We start from the raw sequence: 19,280 nt of genomic DNA on the forward strand, positions 1-19,280 counted from the left end.
GTTTTAAAATCAATATTCCGTTGGAAATAAAAACCTCCTGATGTTCGGTGCTTCTTGTGCATCAAATGCCATGTTGTAGGTTTTTCCCAGGTCTGTTAGAGTGTATACACGTGCGCGCGCACACACACACTATACATTATATGAAGAATTACACGGGCATACAGGCAGACAGCAGCTGTCCAGGCAAATAGCGGCATATAAAGCTGATGCTTATACAGTGCTTATTACGTGCCACTTACTTTCCTAAACACTTAAAGTATATTAACTCACTAACACTTACAGCAGGACTATAAATTAGGTACTAGTATTATTCCCATTTTGTGGTCAAGGAAACCAAAATTAAGGTGCTCTATCTAGTACACAGTGGAGCTACAATTCGTAGCTAGGCAGTCTGGTCCCACAGTCACATTACTTTTTGCCATACTCTGCCACTCTCAAAATATTTTCCTCTGACAAGTAACAATATTGATTTCATCTAAAATGTTTAAGTGCTGGGGCACCTGGGTGGCTCAGTCAGTTAAGCATCAGACTCTTGATCTCAGCTCAGGTCATGATCTCACGGTTGGTGGGATCGAGCCCCACGTTGGGCTCTGTGCTGACAGCATGGAGCCCGGTTGGGATTCTCTCTCTGTTCCCTGCACGCTCTTGCTCTCAAAATAAATAAATAAACATTAAAAAAATATATAAAATGCTTAACTGCATAACAAACGAGTTCCATTGGTAGTACGTTTTGTAGTGTTGAATCTGATTAGAAAAGGTGTTTTGCTTTGCTATAAGCTGCTCACTGATATAAAATAAAGACAATTTTACTATGCTGTTATTTTTTATTTGATTAGTTTTTAAAGTTTATTAATCAGGGTCCCTGGGTGGCTGAGTTGGTTAAGTGTCTGACTCTTGATTTTGGTTCAGGTCAGGTCTGTGAGTTTGAGCCCTGAGTTGGGCTCTGTGCTGACAGCATGGAGCCTGCTTGGCTTTCTCTGTCTCCTCTCTCTGCCCCTCCCCAGACTTTGCACACTCTTGCTCGCTCTCAAAAATAACTCATGAACTATGAGATCAGGACCTCAGCCGAAGTGGGACACTCAGCCAACTGAGCCACCCAGGCGCCCCTAAATAATAATTTTTTTTAAATTTTTTTAATGTTTATTTATTTTGGAGACAGAGAGAGACAGAGCATGAACGGGGGAGGGTCAGAGAAAGGGGGAGACACAGAATCCGAAACAGACTCCAGGCTCTGAGCTGTCAGCACAGAGCCTGACGCAGGGCTCGAACTCACGGACCGTGAGATCATGGCCTGAGCGAAGTCAGCCGCTTAACCGACTGAGCCACCCAGGCGCCCCAATAATTTTTTTTAAAAAGCCATTTTAAGGTTTATTAATCAAATTTTGGGGTTCCTAGGTCATGGTCTTGCCATTCCCAAGTTTGAACCCCGCATCAGGCTCTGTGCAGACAGCTCAGAGGCTGGATGGAGCCTACTTCAGATTCTGTGTCTCCTTCTCTCTTTGTCCCTCTCCTGTTCACACTCTTGTCTCTTTCTCTCTCAAAAATAAATAAACATTAAAAAAATAATAATAAAGTTCACTAACCAAATTTTATAATTTCTTACAATAATTTGTTCATCATCCTCATTTAATGGCAGTCCACTTTAATCAGAATATGAATTATAGTTCTTAATACTATTATTGATCATAAAAATATTAAAATTAAAAATATTCCGAAGTTTGAGAAACTCTAATCCATAAGAAATGAAAAATGTGGAATTTAGTCCAAGAAAATAATCAGTGATGAGGGCAAAAGATGATCAATAATCTGATCGATAATCTCTATTAAATAGTAAAACATGGCAACAACTCAGCTATGGAACAAGGCACTGATTAAACAGATGAGGATGTTCATCTCAGAAAGAAAAAAGGAAGTAGAACATTCCCTGGCATTTTAAGATGTTCATGGCTCCAAGTCACGTGGGGAGGGGACAACTCCACACCCTCCGACCCAAATCACGTGTGCCTGCTTATCTCCCCTTCCTTCAAGATGCACCTCAGGAGTCACACCTCCCTTGCCTCCTCGCTCCAACAGGGAGTACAACTGTGTAGGCTTTATTCCGTACCCGGATCTGTCACCAGGGAGGCAAAAAGGAGCTAAAAATAAAGTAGATTTCATCCTGCTAGACTGTGGCCTGTCCCAGAGCTTCACCGGGCCAGAGGAAAGGACACCTTTTTCTAATTCACCCAAAGGTATTCATGTGGACTTGCCCACTACTCCACAGCAAGTCCACTCCACACCTACAGCACTGACCACACTGCACAAATAAATGTTGGTTGCCTTTTCACTTCTCCAACAGATTGTAAGCCAGGACTGGTACTTAGGGACTAGGCAGATCATGGCTCTCAAATTGCCTCTAAGGACTGTATTTCTGTGTTGTCAGATGCATACAGGAAAACTGAGCACAGGGAAAGAAGGGCTCAGAGTGGTCATTTCTCGAATGAAGACTAAACAGCTGTAGGAAGAAGAGGAAGCTGGGCCAGGGCGCTGGGCTGAGTCTATCTCTGTGGCCCCATCACTCATCAGAGAGGGAAGAAATGGGAGCCAGGCCTCAGGGTGCAACTCTTAGGCAGACAATTTTCAGAAGGAGACAAACACTCTCAAGTCCTAGAAAGCAAGACAGTATTTTAAGAAGGAAAGAGGGGGGGCGCCTGGGTGGCGGAGTCGGTTAAGCGGCCGACTTCAGCCAGGTCACGATCTCGTGGTCCGTGAGTTCGAGCCCCGCGTCGGGCTCTGGGCTGATGGCTCAGAGCCTGGAGCCTGTTTCCGATTCTGTGTCTCCCTCTCTCTCTGCCCCTCCCCCGTTCATGCTCTGTCTCTCTCTGTCCCAAAAATAAATAAACGCTGGGAAAAAAAAAAAAAGGAAAGAGGGAAGACTAACTCACCAGGGGCATGGCTTTAAGAAGTTCAACTCCCATCACCTCTTCCTCTTCCTGGCTCCTCGTGAGAAGTGCTTTACCCTGAGAGGGCAGAGCTGGCAGAGAAAGGAGCAGTGAGAGGCTGAGCGGCTGTAATAAGCACAGCCCAGAACTCTCTCCTCCCTTCAGCTCCCTCTGTTCCCCCACTGCCACCCCCACATCCCCTCGCCACCAGGAGCTTAGTGGGAGACCTACTCTGCTCTGGGTGTTCAGGCTGAGTGCAACCTCCTTCCGTCTCAAAGCCACCCATCATTAACAACAGAGACATACCAGGGGTGCTGCCTGAGTGAACCCTCACAGACTATTTGCTCAAGCAGACAACTGTGCAACTGACTAGCCAGGGTCGGTCCAGACTCTACAGGATCTAGAAACAGTCATCTTCCCCAGAGAGAACTATCACCTCTGTTACAACAAAGGGTCCACATGGCTTCCAGATAACTGGACCAAATAAACCCATCAAGAGACCCATTTTGCTCTGTGACAAACCATGTCTCTTGTGAGCCAAGTTTCTTCAATCAGAAAGAGGATAAAAGTCCCTGACTTAACTCTGGTTTCTTTCCTCAAAACTCTGGTTTCCTCGAGCCTTTATTAAAATGACGACAGGGGGCGCCTGGGTGGCTCAGTCGGTTAAGCACTGACTCTTGGTTTCGACTCGGTCTCGGCTCAGGTCACGATCTCGTGGTTCGTGAGTTCTCACGAGCCTCAGCTTTGGGCTCTGTGCTGAACGTGCAGAGCCTTCTTGGGATTTCTCTCGCCTCTCTCTCTGCCCCTCCACGGCTCTCTCTCTCTCTCTCTCTCAAAAAATAAACATTTTTTCAAAAATGACAATAAGAATGAACACTTATTGACCACTTACTATGTGGCAGGATAAGTGTTTTACAGGCATGAGCTCAGTGAACCCTGATAACAGTCCTATGAGGTACACACTCTCCTCTCCATGCCACGTAGGAGAAACTGGGTCAAAAGTTTGAGAAACAAAAACCTGCTCGGTGGGGGTTTTGGGGATCTCAACCCTTGAGATTATTTAACCGTCTGAGAGTCACTTCTTCACCCGTCCCCAGTAGTTAAGGATACTGACCTCAAGCCGTTGTAGAGAGGATTACATGAGAGTCAGTACCGGAGGGACTCCGGAGCCCTCCAGTCCTGGACCCGAATCCCTGCTCTTCCACACACTAGCGATTACCCGGCCTCTGTCTGCTTCAGTGTCCTCATCTGTGAAAAAGGAGGGACCAGAGTTTCCGCCTGCTGAAGTGACATTTGGTGTGACTGTCCCCAAAGGGTCCCAGAACCCAGAAAACAGTGGCTATAATTATTGCTGCAGCAAAACAGGAAAGAACAGTCTGGCTGTGAGCTGTGCTTCCTCTCACTCCTCCCCCTCCCCCGCATCCCCCCCCCCCCCCCCCCCCGCCTCCTTTCTCTGGTGGCGGGGAGAGGGCGCGACAGAGAAGAGTGAAGCAGGAATGGGATGGGTTCTGTGACCACACCCTGGAAAGGCGGGGTCCCTCTCCACTTCCAGAGGAGCCCACCCCTGCGAACCCCATCCCACAGTGACCTGCGGGGCAGGACCTTGCACCAGGTCAGGTGACTCTGGGCAGGTCAGCCTCACACTCCCGGCCCCCGACTCGCTGGCCTCCTGGGTCCGCCAGTCCGGGAAGGAGCCTGTCGGATCAGGGGACCCATCTCACACCCCGGCCTGAGGGACCCCACCCCAGACTCCGGACTCCTGGGACTGCCAGCCCAGGAAGGAGCGTGTCAGGTCAGGGGACCCCCGTCTTATACCCAGGCTCTAGGGACACTACCCCCGACTCTGGACTCCTGGGTCCACCAGCCCGGGAAGGAGCCTGTGGGTCAGGGGACCCCTGTCTCACACCCCGGCCCGAGGGACCCCATCCTTAACTCTGGACTCTGGGACCGCCAGCCCCCGCGGCCGGGGCCGCCCTCCGCCAACACTGTCGCGGCCGCGCCCCAGCCACCTGTCACCCTTACCTCCGACATTCGCTCCGGTCCACCCCTCCAGCCTCACCGCCCCAACCGGGCCCGCGCCGGCCTCGCGGCGGCGGCGGCAGCTGGAGCGCACGGGGCCGGCCTCCCCGGGGAGGCTGTCCGGAGCCCGGGTTCTAGCCGTCATTCGTTCCCTCACGCCAGCCGTTCACGCGCCGCCAGAACGCGCGCGGCCGCCCCGCCGGGTCCGCCTTTCTCTTAGACCCCCGCCGGAAGTGGGCGTGTCGTCCCGCCGCAACGGCCCCTGGGGAGGGTAGTCCAGACCCGGCGGCGCGACTGCTGGGCTTGGTTCCCCGACCCGGCCTCGGGGCCGCTACACTCAGCCCCCTGCTGAGGCCCCCAGACGGGGAACAGAACCGCCCAGAAGCCTCTCAGTCCCGACTCCAGGCGCCCAAAGTACAGGCCGCCTCCCTGAAGCGAGCCGAGTCCCGAGGATTCTGGGAACCCCCGCCAGGCTCAGAGTGCGCAGGCGCCGCCGTGAGGCGCACAGCGCGGAGGCCTGGGTACTGCGTCCCCGCGCCTGCGCCTATAGTATCGCTGGAGGCGTGCGGCGCGCAGGCGCTCGGAAAGTGGGCGGGGCTTAGGGCAGGCGGGGCCAGAAGCGGATCCTTATTGATAGGTGAGTAGAGATCTGAGTTTTGACTGTTTTGTGTCCTTGTGATTTGTGACTCTGTGTTTGTGTGTGTGTGTGTGTGTGTGTCTGAGTTTTGACTGTTTTGTGCCCTTGTGATTTGTGAATGTGTGTGTGTGTGTGTGTGTGTGTGTGTGTAAAGAAATAAAATTCCCAAGTGTGCAGAGGCTGGTCCACTACCTAACACTCCCAACTTAAGCCACTCTCAGACACATCCCGTCACTCACAGCAATACAGCCCCATCGAGGCGCTGGTTTTCCAGGATCCAATCTCTCTGACTTTGTGGACCCCGCCATGAAGTGAATTGTAGCTGCGACGACGCCATCTTTAAGTAACTGTAAATGGAAGCTTAGTGTTTGTAATAATTTGTGGTTAGAATCAGATAAAGACGATACTGATAGTTTCCATTTTATTTTAACTTTTTAACATTTATTCATTTTTTTGAGAGACAGAGCATGAGTGGGGGAGGGGCAGAGAGAGAGAGAGAGAGAGAGAGATACACACACACAGAATCCAAAGCAGGCTCCAGGCTCTGAGCTGTCAGCACAGAGCCCGATGCAGGGCTCGAACTCACCAACGGTGAGATCATGACCTGAGCCGAGGTTGGCTGCTTAACCGACTGAGCCACCCAGGCACCCCTGATATTCTCCATTTTAGAAGTAATGTATAAAGAGTTTGGAAACCTTTACTGACATCTTCACAAGAAAAACATTCAACAAACTGAAAATCAACAACTTTTTTTTTTTAAGACCCATCAGAAAATAGAAGTCACAAAAGAAACCACACCCCAAAATTTGGAAAGACCGGCAAATACTGAAAATCATGGCAGGTATGAGCTTACCTGAAGCAGATGCTGCTGGAATCATAAACTGTTACACACTCTTCACTGGTAATTTTGGTGAACTGGAGGTTTAGTGTGGACTACACTGTGAGTTTAAAACTCCTGGAGCCCTATGGGGCTCCTGGGTGGCTCAGTCGGTTAAGCGGCCGACTCCGGCTCAGGTCATGATCTCGCGGTCCATGAGTTCGAGACCCGCATCGGGCTCTGTGCTGACAGCTCAGAGCCTGGAGCCTGTTTCAGATTCTGTGTCTCCCTCTCTCTGACCCTCCCCCGTTCATGCTCCGTCTCTCTCTGTCTCAAAAATAAATAAACGTTAAAAAAAAAATTTTTTTTTAACTCCTGGAGCCCTAGATGGGCTCTCCTACTTTCATGGATTTTACCTCCAGGAACTCCACCAAGTTTTAACGCTAAAGGTCAGGGTGGGGGAATCTTCTTGAGTTTTGGGCAAGGGGAGGGGAAAAGTAAACATTTTGTAGTACACTCAGAGCATTTTCCATAACAAAACCCTGCACTTAGGAAAACTACATACCAGAGACTTTTTGGACTTGAGGGAAGGCATTTGGGCAGGTCCAGCCTCTCTAGTCTTTCTGCCTCAGTAAAAGCTAAGAAGCACTTCTGAAGGTCAGAGTCCAAGTGCTCAAGCCCACTGAAAAGCTGAGATTTAATCATAAGATTATACAATAGTTCCCCTTCCCCTTAATAGACTGCATACAGCTAAGGAAAGAGTGAGTGAGTTTGAGGACATGCCAATAGAAACTCTTCCAACTGAGATACAAAGAGAAAAAAAGAATGAAAAACACTCAGGGGGTGCCTGGGGTGGCTCAGTCAGTTGAGCATTGGATTCTTGATTTAGGCTCAAGTCATGATCTCACTGTTCAGAGCCTGCTTGGGATTCTCCACCCCACCCCCCCCACCCCAATTCTCAAAATAAATAAAACTTTTAAAAAAGAGTACCAAAATAACAACCATCAGAATATCCAGGAACCATGGGACAATTACAAAAGGTATAACATATGCATAATTGTAATACCAATAGAAGGAAGGAAAAGAAATATTTGAAGTAATAACGGCTGAGAGGTTTCTAAAGTTAAAATGACAGACACCAAGCCACAGATCCAGGAAGCATAGACAATACCATGGCAGGACAAATATATACAAAAAATATATACACCTAGGCATATCATATTCGGATGCAGAAAAATCAAAGATAAAATCTTGGAAGGTTGCCAGAGGGGAAAAGACACCTAAGGGAGAAAATAATAATATAAAAGTCTCCATTAAAACCAAAGATGACATAAAGAAAAGGGGAAACAAAATATTGATTATGTAAGGTGACTGTCAATCTAGCACTCTTGCTAATGCCCTTACAGGTTCTAATTGGTTTTTATAGGTAAATCTTCATATCTACCAATAATAACAGTTATATCTACTCTCTCCCTATCACTGCGTCTCTTAGTTCTTTCCTTCCTTACGGGATGGCTGGACCTCCAGTACCATGCTATTTGGTAGGAGCAATACTGGATGTACTTGTCTTATTTTTAGTGTCAAAGTGAAAGCATTAAGTACAGTTGTACTTACTATTTTTTTATGTTTATTTATTTTTGAGAGAGAGACAGAATGTGAGTGGGGAAGGGGCAGAAAGAGAGAGAGACAGAGAATCTGAAGCAGGCTCCACACTCAAACCCATGAACTGTGAGATCATGACGTGAGCTGAAATCAAGAGTCAGTCACTTAACCATCTGAGCTATCCAGGCACCCCCAGCAACCCTCAGTTTTTCTCTATAGTTACGAGTCTCTTATGGTTTGCCTCCTTCTCTGTTTTTATCTTATTTTTCCTTCCCTTCCCCTATGTCCATGTTTTGTTTCTTAAATTTCACATATGAGTAAAATCATATGGTATCTGTCTTTCTCTGACTGGCTTATTTCCTTAGCATAGTACCCTCTAGTTCCATCTGTGTAGTTGCAAATGGCAAGATTTCATTCTTTTCCTTTGCAGAGTGATATTCCATTGTGTGTGTGTGGGGGGGGTATATAAATATATATATACCACATCTTCTTTATCCATTCATCAGTCAGTGGACATTTGGGCTCTTTCCATACTTTGGCTATTGTTGACAGTACTGCTATAAACATTGGGGTGTATATGTCCCTTCGAATCAGCATTTTTGTATTCTTTGGGTAAATACCTAGTAGTGCAATTGATGGGTTGTAGGGTAGTTCTATTTTTAACGTTTTGAGGAACCTCCATACTGTTTTCCCTAGTGGCTACACCAGTTTGTATTCCCACCAGCAGTGCAAAAGAATTTCCCTTTCTCCACATCCTCGCCAACATCTCTTGTTTCCTGAGTTGTTAATGTTAGCCATTCTGACAGGTGTGAGGTGGGATCTCATTGTGGTTTTGATTTGTACTTCCCTGGTGATGATTGATGTTGGCCTGTTCACTTTCAAGGAAGCCAGCTGCCATGTTGTGAGCTGTCCATGTGGAAAGAATTGATGTGTCCAGACAAAAGCCAGCAAGGACCCCAACCCAGCCAACAGTTTAAATGAGTGCGTCTGCAAGATGATTGTCTTCCCATGAAGCCTTCAGGTGAATGTCGCACTGGCTAACAACCTGCCTGCAGCCTTGTGGGAATTGAGGCACCCAGCTAAGCCACACCTGGACTCCTTACCCAAAGAGTGAGATAATAAACATGTTTGTTTTAAGCCACTATGCTTTAGTGTGATTTGATACACAATAGCTAACTAATTTGCCACTGTACCTCTTAAACTCTATGATACAGTAAGTTAAAATAGGGATTCTCTTAGTAGTCATGGATATCACAGGGATTAGAATGACAGTAACTACTGTTACTAACACCCATGTCATTCTTCATTCATATGAGGACTTTAAGACACAGAACAGATGAACATAAGGGAAGGGAAGCAAAAATAATATAAAAACAGGGAGAGGGACAAAACATAAAAGAGTCTTAAATATAGAGAACAAACAGAGGGTTGCTGCAGGGGTTGTGGGAGGGGGGGCGGGCTAAATAGGGAAGGGGCATTAAGGAATCTACTCCTGAAATCATTGTTGCACCGTATGCTAACTAACTTGGGTGTAAATTAAAAAAATAAAATTAAAAATACAACAAAAAAACACCATGTCATTAACTTAACCCATATGAGTTCATTTTTCACTCCCATAATAATCCATTCCTGGTGTTCTTCAGTGACTGATGGCTTTCATCCAAATAGTAGTTTAGGGGCCTGGAGTTCTTCCATATTGCAGTTTCGCCATTTCCATGTTATCAAGATTCTTCTTCCAGCTGGACCATACAGCCGCATCATAACAAAGCCCCAGTTGACATACTCCTATCCAAACCACACTGAAGATTAGTCTAATAGCCATTACTAGAAGCAAGAGTGGCTGGGTAATGTAGACCATACCTGGATATTCACATTCCAGAATCAACTCCAGACAATAGAAAAAGGGGTGGTCATCTAGTCATAACACAGGTAGCATTAACAAATACCCAGGACCTTGGAAAATAATCATTACAGGTTTTTGGTGACCGGACCTGCTATAAACTACATGTATAAATGCAAGTCTTGGGGCGCCTGGGTGGCGCAGTCGGTTAAGCGTCCGACTTCAGCCAGGTCATGATCTCGCGGTCTGTGAGTTCGAGCCCCACGTCAGGCTCTGGGCTGATGGCTCAGAGCCTGGAGCCTGTTTCCGATTCTGTGTCTCCCTCTCTCTCTGCCCCTCCCCTGTTCATGCTCTGTCTCTCTCTGTCCCAAAAATAAATAAACATTGAAAAAAAAAATTAATAAAAAAATTTAATAAATAAATAAATAAATGCAAGTCTTTTAGGAATTCCAGTGGAAATGTTCATAGTGATTTTTGTTACACTCATTCAAGAGTACTCAGTCCTTTTTCTTTCTTTTTTTTTTTTAATGTTTATTTTTTAGAAAGAGATAGAATGCGAGTGGGTTGGGGCAGAGAGGGAGACACAGAATCCGAAGCAGGCTCCAGGCTCCGAGCTGACAGCACAGAGCCTGACGTAGGGCTCGAACTCGCGAGCTGTGAGATCATGACCTGAGCTGAAGTCGGCCGCTCAACCGACTGAGCCACCCAGGCGCCCCTACTCAGTCCTTTTTCTATTGACACAAGTCTGTGTGGGACTTGACAGCCATGCCATGAAGTGTTTTTAACTGAAACAAAACCCTAATGCAGTTTCAACCCTGGGGATCAATGATTAAATATGGTGGAAAGATCAAGTATCAGAACATCCTTGGAGTTCTGCGGTTTATTACAACGATTTCATTTTCTTCCTGTGGCTAACAGTTACCCTGTAATTCAGCTACAACACATGACATAGTTCAGTACTCCCCTTTCAAATGCAATCTGTCATGAGAAGTCCCAATACATAAAGGAGGAGGCTTGAGGAAAATTTTAAGATGTTAGTGCTTCACGTCAAAAGAACATGGAAAGGCTACCGGCCCCTGACAGGGGCCCTTGCAAAAGGTGAGCCAGAGGCTTAGACGCAAATAACCCAAGCCAGCATTTTAAACCCCTGAATTCTTTTGTCTTCTGTCACAAAGGAGATATGGTAAGGAGGATGAGTAGGGAGGTTTCTTAAGGCTTGAGAGAATTCAAAGTTTTCTAAGATGCTTGAATCCTTCATGATGGCTCCATTTTAACAACATAGATTCAGATCTTTCTTAAGACCTCAGTTTCATTTAAGAGACGTGACAAGTTGGGATTCAGTAAAAAATCATAGCTCAACAACTAACTGGACCCACTGTGGCTTTCATGGTTAGAGAGTAAGATGATTACCAACATAATCACAAAAAGGCCTTGATTTTAACTCTTTGCTTAAGGCCACAATCTCAAGTGGCCTTTTAATGATCTAATTTCATTATAAACAAGCATCACACATGCTTTTTGGGCTAGGATTCCTCATCGCCTTTCGTTGTTGCTAAGAGCTACCTAGTCATTAATGTGCCATGGGCTTATAATCCTCCCCTATCAAAGAGAGCCTTTCTGAGGTGCCTGGGTGGCTCAGTCGGTTAAGTGTCTGACTCCTGATTTCCACTCAGGCCATGATCTTGCTGTTCGTGGGATCAAGCCCTGTGTCTGGCTCTGCCCTGACAGAAGGGAGCCTGCTTGGGATTCTCTTGCTCTCCCTTCTCTCTGCCCCTCGCCTGCTCTCTCTCTCTCAAAAATAATCATTAAAAAAATAAATAACAGCCTTTCCTAGGGTTGAATGCATCACTGTATTTATAGCAGCATTATTTACTGTAGTTAAATTATGGAAGCAGCCTGTGTCCACTGATAGATGAATGGGTAAAGAACATGTACACACACACACACACACACACACACACAATGGAATATTAGCCATCAAAAGGAATGGAATCTTGCCATGTGCAATGACACAGATGGAACTAGACAGTTTATGCTAAGTGAAATAAGTCAGAGAAAGACAAATGCCACAATTTCACTCATATGAGGAATTTAAGAAACAAAACAAATGAGCAAAAGGAAAAAAGACAAACCAAGAAATACTCTTAAACCAATGGTTACCACCAAGGAGGTGGCTGGCAGGATGGGTGAAATAGATAAAAGGGATTAAGAGCACGGTTCTCTTGATGAGAACTGAGCAATGGATAGAACTGTTGAGTACCTATATTGTACATCTGCAACTACTATAACACTGTATATTATCTACACTGGAGTTAAAATAAAATTGAAAAAAGAATAGCCATTCCTAATACAAAAGTTTCTCATCTTTTGATCTATCTCAGCAATCCTTAATATTCTGCTTCCCTATTGTTTGATAATCATTTTCTTTTTTCTTTTTTTTTTTTTTAAGTTCATTTATTTTTGAGAGTGAGCACATAAGGGAGGAGCAGAGAGAAAAGGAGACAGAGGATCCAAAACAGGCTCCATGCTGACAACAGAGAGCCCGATGAGGGGCTCAAACTCACAAACTGTAAGATCATGAGCTAAGCCAAAGTCAGACACTTAACTGACTGAGCCACCCAGGCACCCCTGATAATCATTTTCTAGTATCAGTTGCCACATGGGCTAGCTTTGGGAACAAAAAAGGCAGACTTTAACTTAAAATTAGAATATATTTTTTAAAGTAGGCTTCATGCCCAGTGTATAGCCCAACACAAGGCCCAAACTCACGACCCTCAGATCAAGACCTGAGCTGAGATCAAGAGTCAGACGCCCAACCCACTGAGCCACCCCAGGCGCCCCAGAAGTTAAATATTGGAAGAATACCAAGTACTTCACAGATTTAAAAACCTGGACAGGAATGGTTTTAGTGGATCAGACTGGCATGTAGGGGTGCAGAAATCTTCAGGCTGCTGTCAAAGAATGGCTCACTTCCAACGATGGTACTTCCTTCCGCTGGTACAAGGGCCCCAGCCCATCACAATGGACACCGACTATGCAAGGCTGAACATTGGCCTTTTAATGATCTAATTTCATTATAAACAAGCATCACACATGCTTTTTGGACTGAACATTCAGCAGGGCTGAACATTGGCCCTGCTCCTGTCCCTGTGTCTCCAAACCACAAATGGGAAATCTGATTGGCTTAATTGCAGCCACGTGTGACTGGCAGTTCACCAGAGCACCACAGAATGAAGAAAGGGAACGTGCCAACAAAGAGCTAGAAGTGGGTGTGCGAAAGACAAAAAACAGATTTTGGGCACCTGGGTGGATCAGTTGGTTAAGCCTTTGACTTTGGCTCAGGTCATGATCTCATGGTTCATGCGTTCAAGCCCCACATTGGACTCTGTGCTGACAGCTCAGAGCCTGGAGCCTGCTTCGGATTCTGTGTCTTCCTCTCTCTCCACCCCTCCCCTGCTCATGCTGTCTCTCTCTCTCTCAAAAATGAATACACATTAAAAAAATACTTTATAATACAAAAAAAGACAAAAAAGGTTTCAACATTTATACTGAAAAAACATGTATACACACACACACACACATATACACGCAAACATATATATATATCCAATATTAATTTTGACTCTATGGCTACAAGATGAGTTTACATATTAGGTTTTGCAAGTCACATGTTTCTTTTAATATATTGTGGACGGACAACTCTCCATAGAGGCATACATAGAATTTAATCTCTTTCTTCTAACCAGACAATACAGTATTGGATAATCACAATTTAATGAACCTGCTTGGCAGGATGCTGAAATCCAATTTATCATAATTACAACAATTCTGCAATAAACATTATTTACATCTATTTATTCCAACAGGACAAAACTCCTAGATCCAGAGTTACTGTTGCAAAAGGAATGCACATTTATAATGTTGGTAGGTCATACTATATTGCCATCCTGAAAGACAGGAGACCGATTTACACTGCTGATGATCAAGTATCTGTTTGCCACACTGATGCCAATAGTGGATATTATCCAAATGTTAGACTGAAATCCATTGGAAAGCCAAGAAATTTTGTTTTAACTTGTAATTTTCTGATGAGTGAGACTAAGAACTTTACAGATTGTCTTTACTCATTTGAACTCTGCAACTGACATGTCTGTTGGGAATGCACTATTTTTTCCCACTGCTTTGTATGTGTAATAGCTCTTTGTTCCTAAATGACTTGTCACATAACTTGTATTAGTCTGTCAATTATCTTTCACATCTTTTGGGGGCCTTTCACCATTCTGAAGTTTTAGATCTTTGTATAACCCAACTTACTCTCTTGCCCATGTCTTCTAGGACCCGAGTTAGGAAAGATTTCCTCTTTTTTAGGTTGTTTCTTGCATATCACTTCCTAATTAGAAATGTTAACAATTTAAGTGTGTGTGTGTGTGTGTGTGTGTGTGTGTGTGTTTGACAGAATGGATAACCAATTGTCAAAACATAATTTCCCCCATAATGAAAAACCAGTCTTAGTTTATATCAAAACCTGAAATGCTAAGAAACCTATTTTTAAAATGTCCTGCTTATGCTTGCCACATTAGCTTTCCTTGTGCTGTTTCAACTAGAACTGTCAAAGTAAACATATCCTACAGGGACTCTGTTGTGAATGACAATTTACAAACACTTTAACAGTACTGAGTATTTCATCTAGAAAAACAGATTTCTCCTCTACTGACATATTCTTATATTTCAATAATTCCTTTTTATGTCTATTCATAAGTTGCCTTGTAGTTTGTCTGGTTTTTGAAGTGAGAGTTGCATTATGCTCATAGAAATGATTAGAACTTTTTGTATATTCTCCGTGCTACAGCAGGGTTTGGCAGACTTTTTCTGTAAAAGGAAAGAGAGTAAATATTTGAGCTTTGCCTCAATACTGACTCAACTCTGCCATTGTGGAGTGAAAGCAGCCACAGGAAATACGTGAACAAGTGAGTGTGAATGTATGGCAATAAAACTTTATTTACAGACACTGACATTTAAATTTAATGTAAATTTTCACGTTGTCACAAAATCTTCTATTCACTTGTTCAACCATTTAAAATTTTAGACCATGGGCCATACAAAACTAGTCAGTGAGACTTTGACCGTGAGTCACAGTTTGCTGAGACCTGCTTTAGATCAGTTTAGCTTATCAGTTGACAGTTCCTTAAAAGTTTAATGAGTTCATAGGGGCGCCTGGGAGCTTAGTCGGTGAAGTGTCCGACTTCGGCTCAGGTCATGATCTCGCGGTCCGTGGATTCGAGACCCGCGCCTGTCTCTGTGCTGAAAGCTCAGAGCCTGGAGCCTGCTTCGGATTCTGTGTCTCCCTCTCTCTCTCTACCCCTCCCCCACTCATATTCTGTCTCTCTCTCTCTCAAGAATAAGTAAACATTAAAAACAAAAGTTTGAGTTCATTTCTGAGCTCAGGTGATTTTAAATAGATCTTTCCAAATTTTCTAAGTCTTGAGTACCATGTCAACAGTTTTAACTTTGTGCGTATAAATCTTGCATTTTTTTTTATTGTTTCAGCTCTTTTGTTCCAAGCAGACCACTCATCCATGTTCTCTACACTAAGACTGTTCTCAGATGGATAGTAAAGCTGAATTTCCTCACCAATAAAGTCGCATCACCTCACATTTATGCAGATGAGCTGGAAAGCCACAGTTCTCACTCAACATTATGGAACCGAGTTTTAAACCACTGCTGGCCAAACCTCACTGACTACCTGTAAGCTACCTCGATGGGTGTCTCCTGGCCTCCTTCTATGCACTGTTTTATTCAGAGCTGACCCTGATGACTCTTCAATGTTCCCAAACAATGTTTTTTCAACACCTGGGATGAACCAGGCACCGTGCTAAGCACATCTTACGGATTAACCAGTTTAAAGGATCCCAACGCAAGTTTTTATATGAGGAGTGATCTGTATTTACACTTTAAAAAAAAATCAGGCTGACTGCAACGTGGAGAAGAAACTCATAAAGGAAACAACAAAACCACACTGAACAGACAGAGGGGCCGTGTTTGAACTACTGACACAGTCCAGCTGAAATAACACTGAGACTAGGGGGACGACAGTGACGGTGGACCCCAGAGGAACCTGGGGAGAAGATCCACAGGACTCGATGTGGAAGGGAAAGACGGGCGTGCTGTTGCCTCTCCATTATGAGTTCTTGGGTGAGCAAGGTGTGCGCTCTGCCTGAAGACTTTCCTGCTTTTCTTGTAGTTGTAGGATCTCTCTCCAGTGTGGACTCTTTTATGTTGATTAAGGTGTCCGATTTGGATGAAGGTTTTCCTACATTCTTTGCATTCATACGGTTTCTTTCCAGAGTGAATTCTCTGATGTACACTAAGGGACTGGCGATGGCTAAAGGCTTTGCCACATGCACTACACTCGTAAGGTTTTTCTCCTGTATGACTTCTGCGATGACAAATAAGGGATGACTTTGTCTTGAATGCCTTCCCACATTCAATACATTCATAAGGTCTTTGGCCAGTGTGAAGCCTCTGATGTTGAGTACAGGATGAGTTATCACCAAAGGCCTTCCCACATTCGACACATTTGTAGGGTTTCTCTCCAGTATGAACTCTCTGGTGTTGAATGAGGTGTGTGGTTTGGCTGAAGGCTTTACCACATTCCTTACATTCATATGGTTTCTCTCCCGTATGAGTTTTCTGATGCTGTGCAAGGTGAGCCTTCTGGGTGAATGCTTTACTACAAACCTTACATTCATAGGGCTTCTCTCCAGTATGAATTCTCTGGTGAGTAGCCAGCTGTGAACTGATGCTGAAGGATTTACCACATTCCCCACATTCGAAGGGCTTCTCCCCAGTATGGATCCTCAAATGACTAGCAAGGTGTATATTCTGCCTAAAAGCTTTCCCACACTCTTTACATTTAAAAGGCTTTTCTCCAGAATGCACTCTTTGATGTTGAGTGAGTGATGCATGATGGCTGAAGGCTTTTCTGCAAACATCACATTCATATGGTTTTTCTCCAGTATGAATCCTTTGATGCACAGTAAGGGATGAGCCATACCTAAAGGATTTGTCACATACATCACATTTGTAGGGTTTCTCTCCAGTATGAATTCTCCTATGTTGATTAAGTCCTATGTGATCACTGAAGGCTTTCCCACAATCGATGCAATCAAAGGGTTTCTCCCCAGTGTGGTAATATCTCCAATGACGTATAAGGGATGTGTTCTGTATGAAGGCTTTCCCACATTCAATACATTCATAAGGCTTCTTGCCAGTGTGACATCTCTGATGTCTAGCAAAGGATGAGCCGTCACTGAAGGCCTTTCCACATTCGTTACATTTATAGGGTTTCTCTCCAGTATGAATTCTCTGATGAACAGTAAGGGATGAGCTCTGGGTAAAAGTTTTCTTACATTCATTACATTTGAAAAGTTTTTTTCCTGCATAAATTCCTGTATGTCTTATTACCACTGAATTTTTGGGAAAATTTTTCTTAACTGAATCATGATTATGAACTCTCTCTTCTGAAATGTCCAAATGAAACCATCTTCCAGATTTGTTAAAAGTACGTTCTCTTTCCTTCGAGAGCATCTTGTTATGAGTGATTGTCTCTTGCCTGAATTGTGTCTCCTGACCTACCAGCTTCCTTTCAAACACACCCTCAGAATCCCAATTTTCTCTGAAAGTGGAACACTCCAAATTAGTGTTTGAAGTTCTGTCTGTTACTTCAGCAAATGAATCCTGCTTTAGAAATAATTCCTGGGTCTCATGTATAGATTGTTGACCTGAAAGATATCAAGAAATAAATATCTCCTTTACTGTGTGCTAGAAAAAAAAAAGGAATTTGTTAAAAGGGAATTGTGAATGAATTCAGTGGTTGGTGAATTAAACCCTAATTAAACCACATAAACTAGGTGCCTCTAACATGTAAACATGGGGTCTACAAAGTATGTAAGTAAGCCCCAGGAGCCTAGGAGGGGCGGGTAGAAAAGAATTAAGTGTTTGTGGAATCAGTTACATATTAGGGGAAGGGAACTAGGAAAAGGTTCTGCAATCACACCACCTAAAAATTCTCTGGCATTCATTGCCTTTACTCTCTCTCCTGCCCTGTGCATCCTACTTCAATGTCAGAGCAGTCATCACATCACAAAAGCTATTCCAAGAAGCAAACCCAAAGCACAAAGAGGAGAGCTTATTCTTCAACATTTACCACGATTATCTGAAGGCTTATTCCCCTACAACCAGCAAATGGTGTTTCTGCTAACTGCATCTTCTTTGAGTAATTTTAACAAAACCTACCTTGCCAACTGACAGCAGAAGCTCAGTGGACATAGAATACCATTTTTACACCTACCTGCATGCTTTCCCAGGCCTGACACTTCTCTGGACCTTGCAATTTAAGTTCTCGGTTTGAAGCAACTGTTTTTACAAAAACAATGAGCACTACCATTATATTTCATCACACCACATACACAACTGGACAGTCGTATGTCTTACCTCGGACTCTAACGCTTACGTGCAGGAGTGTATCTGCCTGAAGTCCTTTTGCTAAAATCACTTAGCATGCACCCAAAATTTGTGCACGTATAGTTATATCTCAATAAATACATGTAGACGAAAGTGGTATTGCAGAGATGACGCAGAGAGTCAAATGTCTGGGAAAAAAGTGATCTTAAAAAAGGGAAAATAAACTCTTTTTAAATGACATCTAAACACTAAAAGTTTTCCTTCTTAGATTGGTAACAAGACAAGGATGCCTGCTTTTCCAACTTCTACTCAACACGGTACGGGAAGTTCTAGCCAGAGCAATTAGAAATAGAAAAGGCATCCTAGCTAGAAAGGAAGAAGTAAAACTGTATGTGTAAATGGTGTGATCCCATATATACAAAACCCTAAAGAATCCATGAGAAAAGTATTAGAGCTAATAAATCAATTCATCAAAATTAAAAGATACAAGATCAACACAGAAAAATCAATTGTACTTCTATACACTAGAAATGAACAATCTGAAAAGGAAATTATGAAAGCGATTCCATGAAAGATAGCTTAAAAGAATGAATTATTTAGGAATAAATTTACCCAAGGAGGTACAAAACTGTATGCTGGCAACTATAAAACATTGCTGAATGAAATCAAGAGGACATAAATGGGAAGACATCCTGTGTTCATGGATAGGAAGAGAGCAAGCAAGAAAGAAGTACCTCAAAGAAGACCAAATTTGTGATGTGGTACAAATGGATGATACACATATTAATAAAAAGAAAAAACTATCAGGAAAACAAAAGGTCAACATAAATAAAGACTTCTACGAAAGCTTCTGTGAATAAAGACACCACCCGACTTAAACTACTGCATAGTGAGAAGAAACAGCAAGTGCGAACTAACACACTACACAAAAGCGGGAACAAAATGTATCACGTTTTTGAGACAGGGTTTATATTCATACTA

General features: G+C 43.8%; 1 protein-coding gene and 1 long non-coding RNA gene across 7 annotated transcripts in view; one reads left to right on the top strand and one right to left on the bottom strand.

Moving 5' to 3' along the window:
• LOC122494687 (zinc finger protein 470) overlaps nucleotides 1–19,280 on the bottom strand; it is a 46,858-nt gene that overhangs the window by 8,410 nt on the left and 19,168 nt on the right. For 2 of the 4 annotated variants that reach the window (XM_043600049.1, XM_043600051.1), the window contains exons 1-3: nucleotides 4,944–5,218; nucleotides 4,036–4,169; nucleotides 2,925–3,013 (exon numbers count right to left, since the gene is read on the bottom strand). In XM_043600049.1, coding sequence (XP_043455984.1) covers nucleotides 2,925–2,957 — 33 coding nt within the window. In that variant the 5' untranslated portion in view covers nucleotides 2,958–3,013; nucleotides 4,036–4,169; nucleotides 4,944–5,218. Of the gene's footprint in view, nucleotides 1–2,924; nucleotides 3,014–4,035; nucleotides 4,313–4,943; nucleotides 17,618–19,280 lie in introns of those variants that run through there. The other 2 variants (XM_043600050.1, XM_043600048.1) reach the window with 2 other exon arrangements.
• Nucleotides 4,414–9,137, top strand: LOC122494719. Of its 3 annotated transcripts, none has more exons than XR_006300259.1 (3): nucleotides 4,414–4,533; nucleotides 6,339–6,418; nucleotides 8,880–9,137. It is a non-coding gene; the product is annotated as an uncharacterized LOC122494719 (long non-coding RNA). The 3 variants fall into 3 exon arrangements; XR_006300258.1 differs by lacking the exon at nucleotides 4,414–4,533 and adding an exon at nucleotides 4,554–4,713; XR_006300257.1 differs by lacking the exon at nucleotides 4,414–4,533 and adding an exon at nucleotides 5,441–5,577.

This window comes from Prionailurus bengalensis, chromosome E2 (genome assembly GCF_016509475.1).
Source record: "Prionailurus bengalensis isolate Pbe53 chromosome E2, Fcat_Pben_1.1_paternal_pri, whole genome shotgun sequence".
NCBI lineage: Eukaryota > Metazoa > Chordata > Mammalia > Carnivora > Felidae > Prionailurus > Prionailurus bengalensis.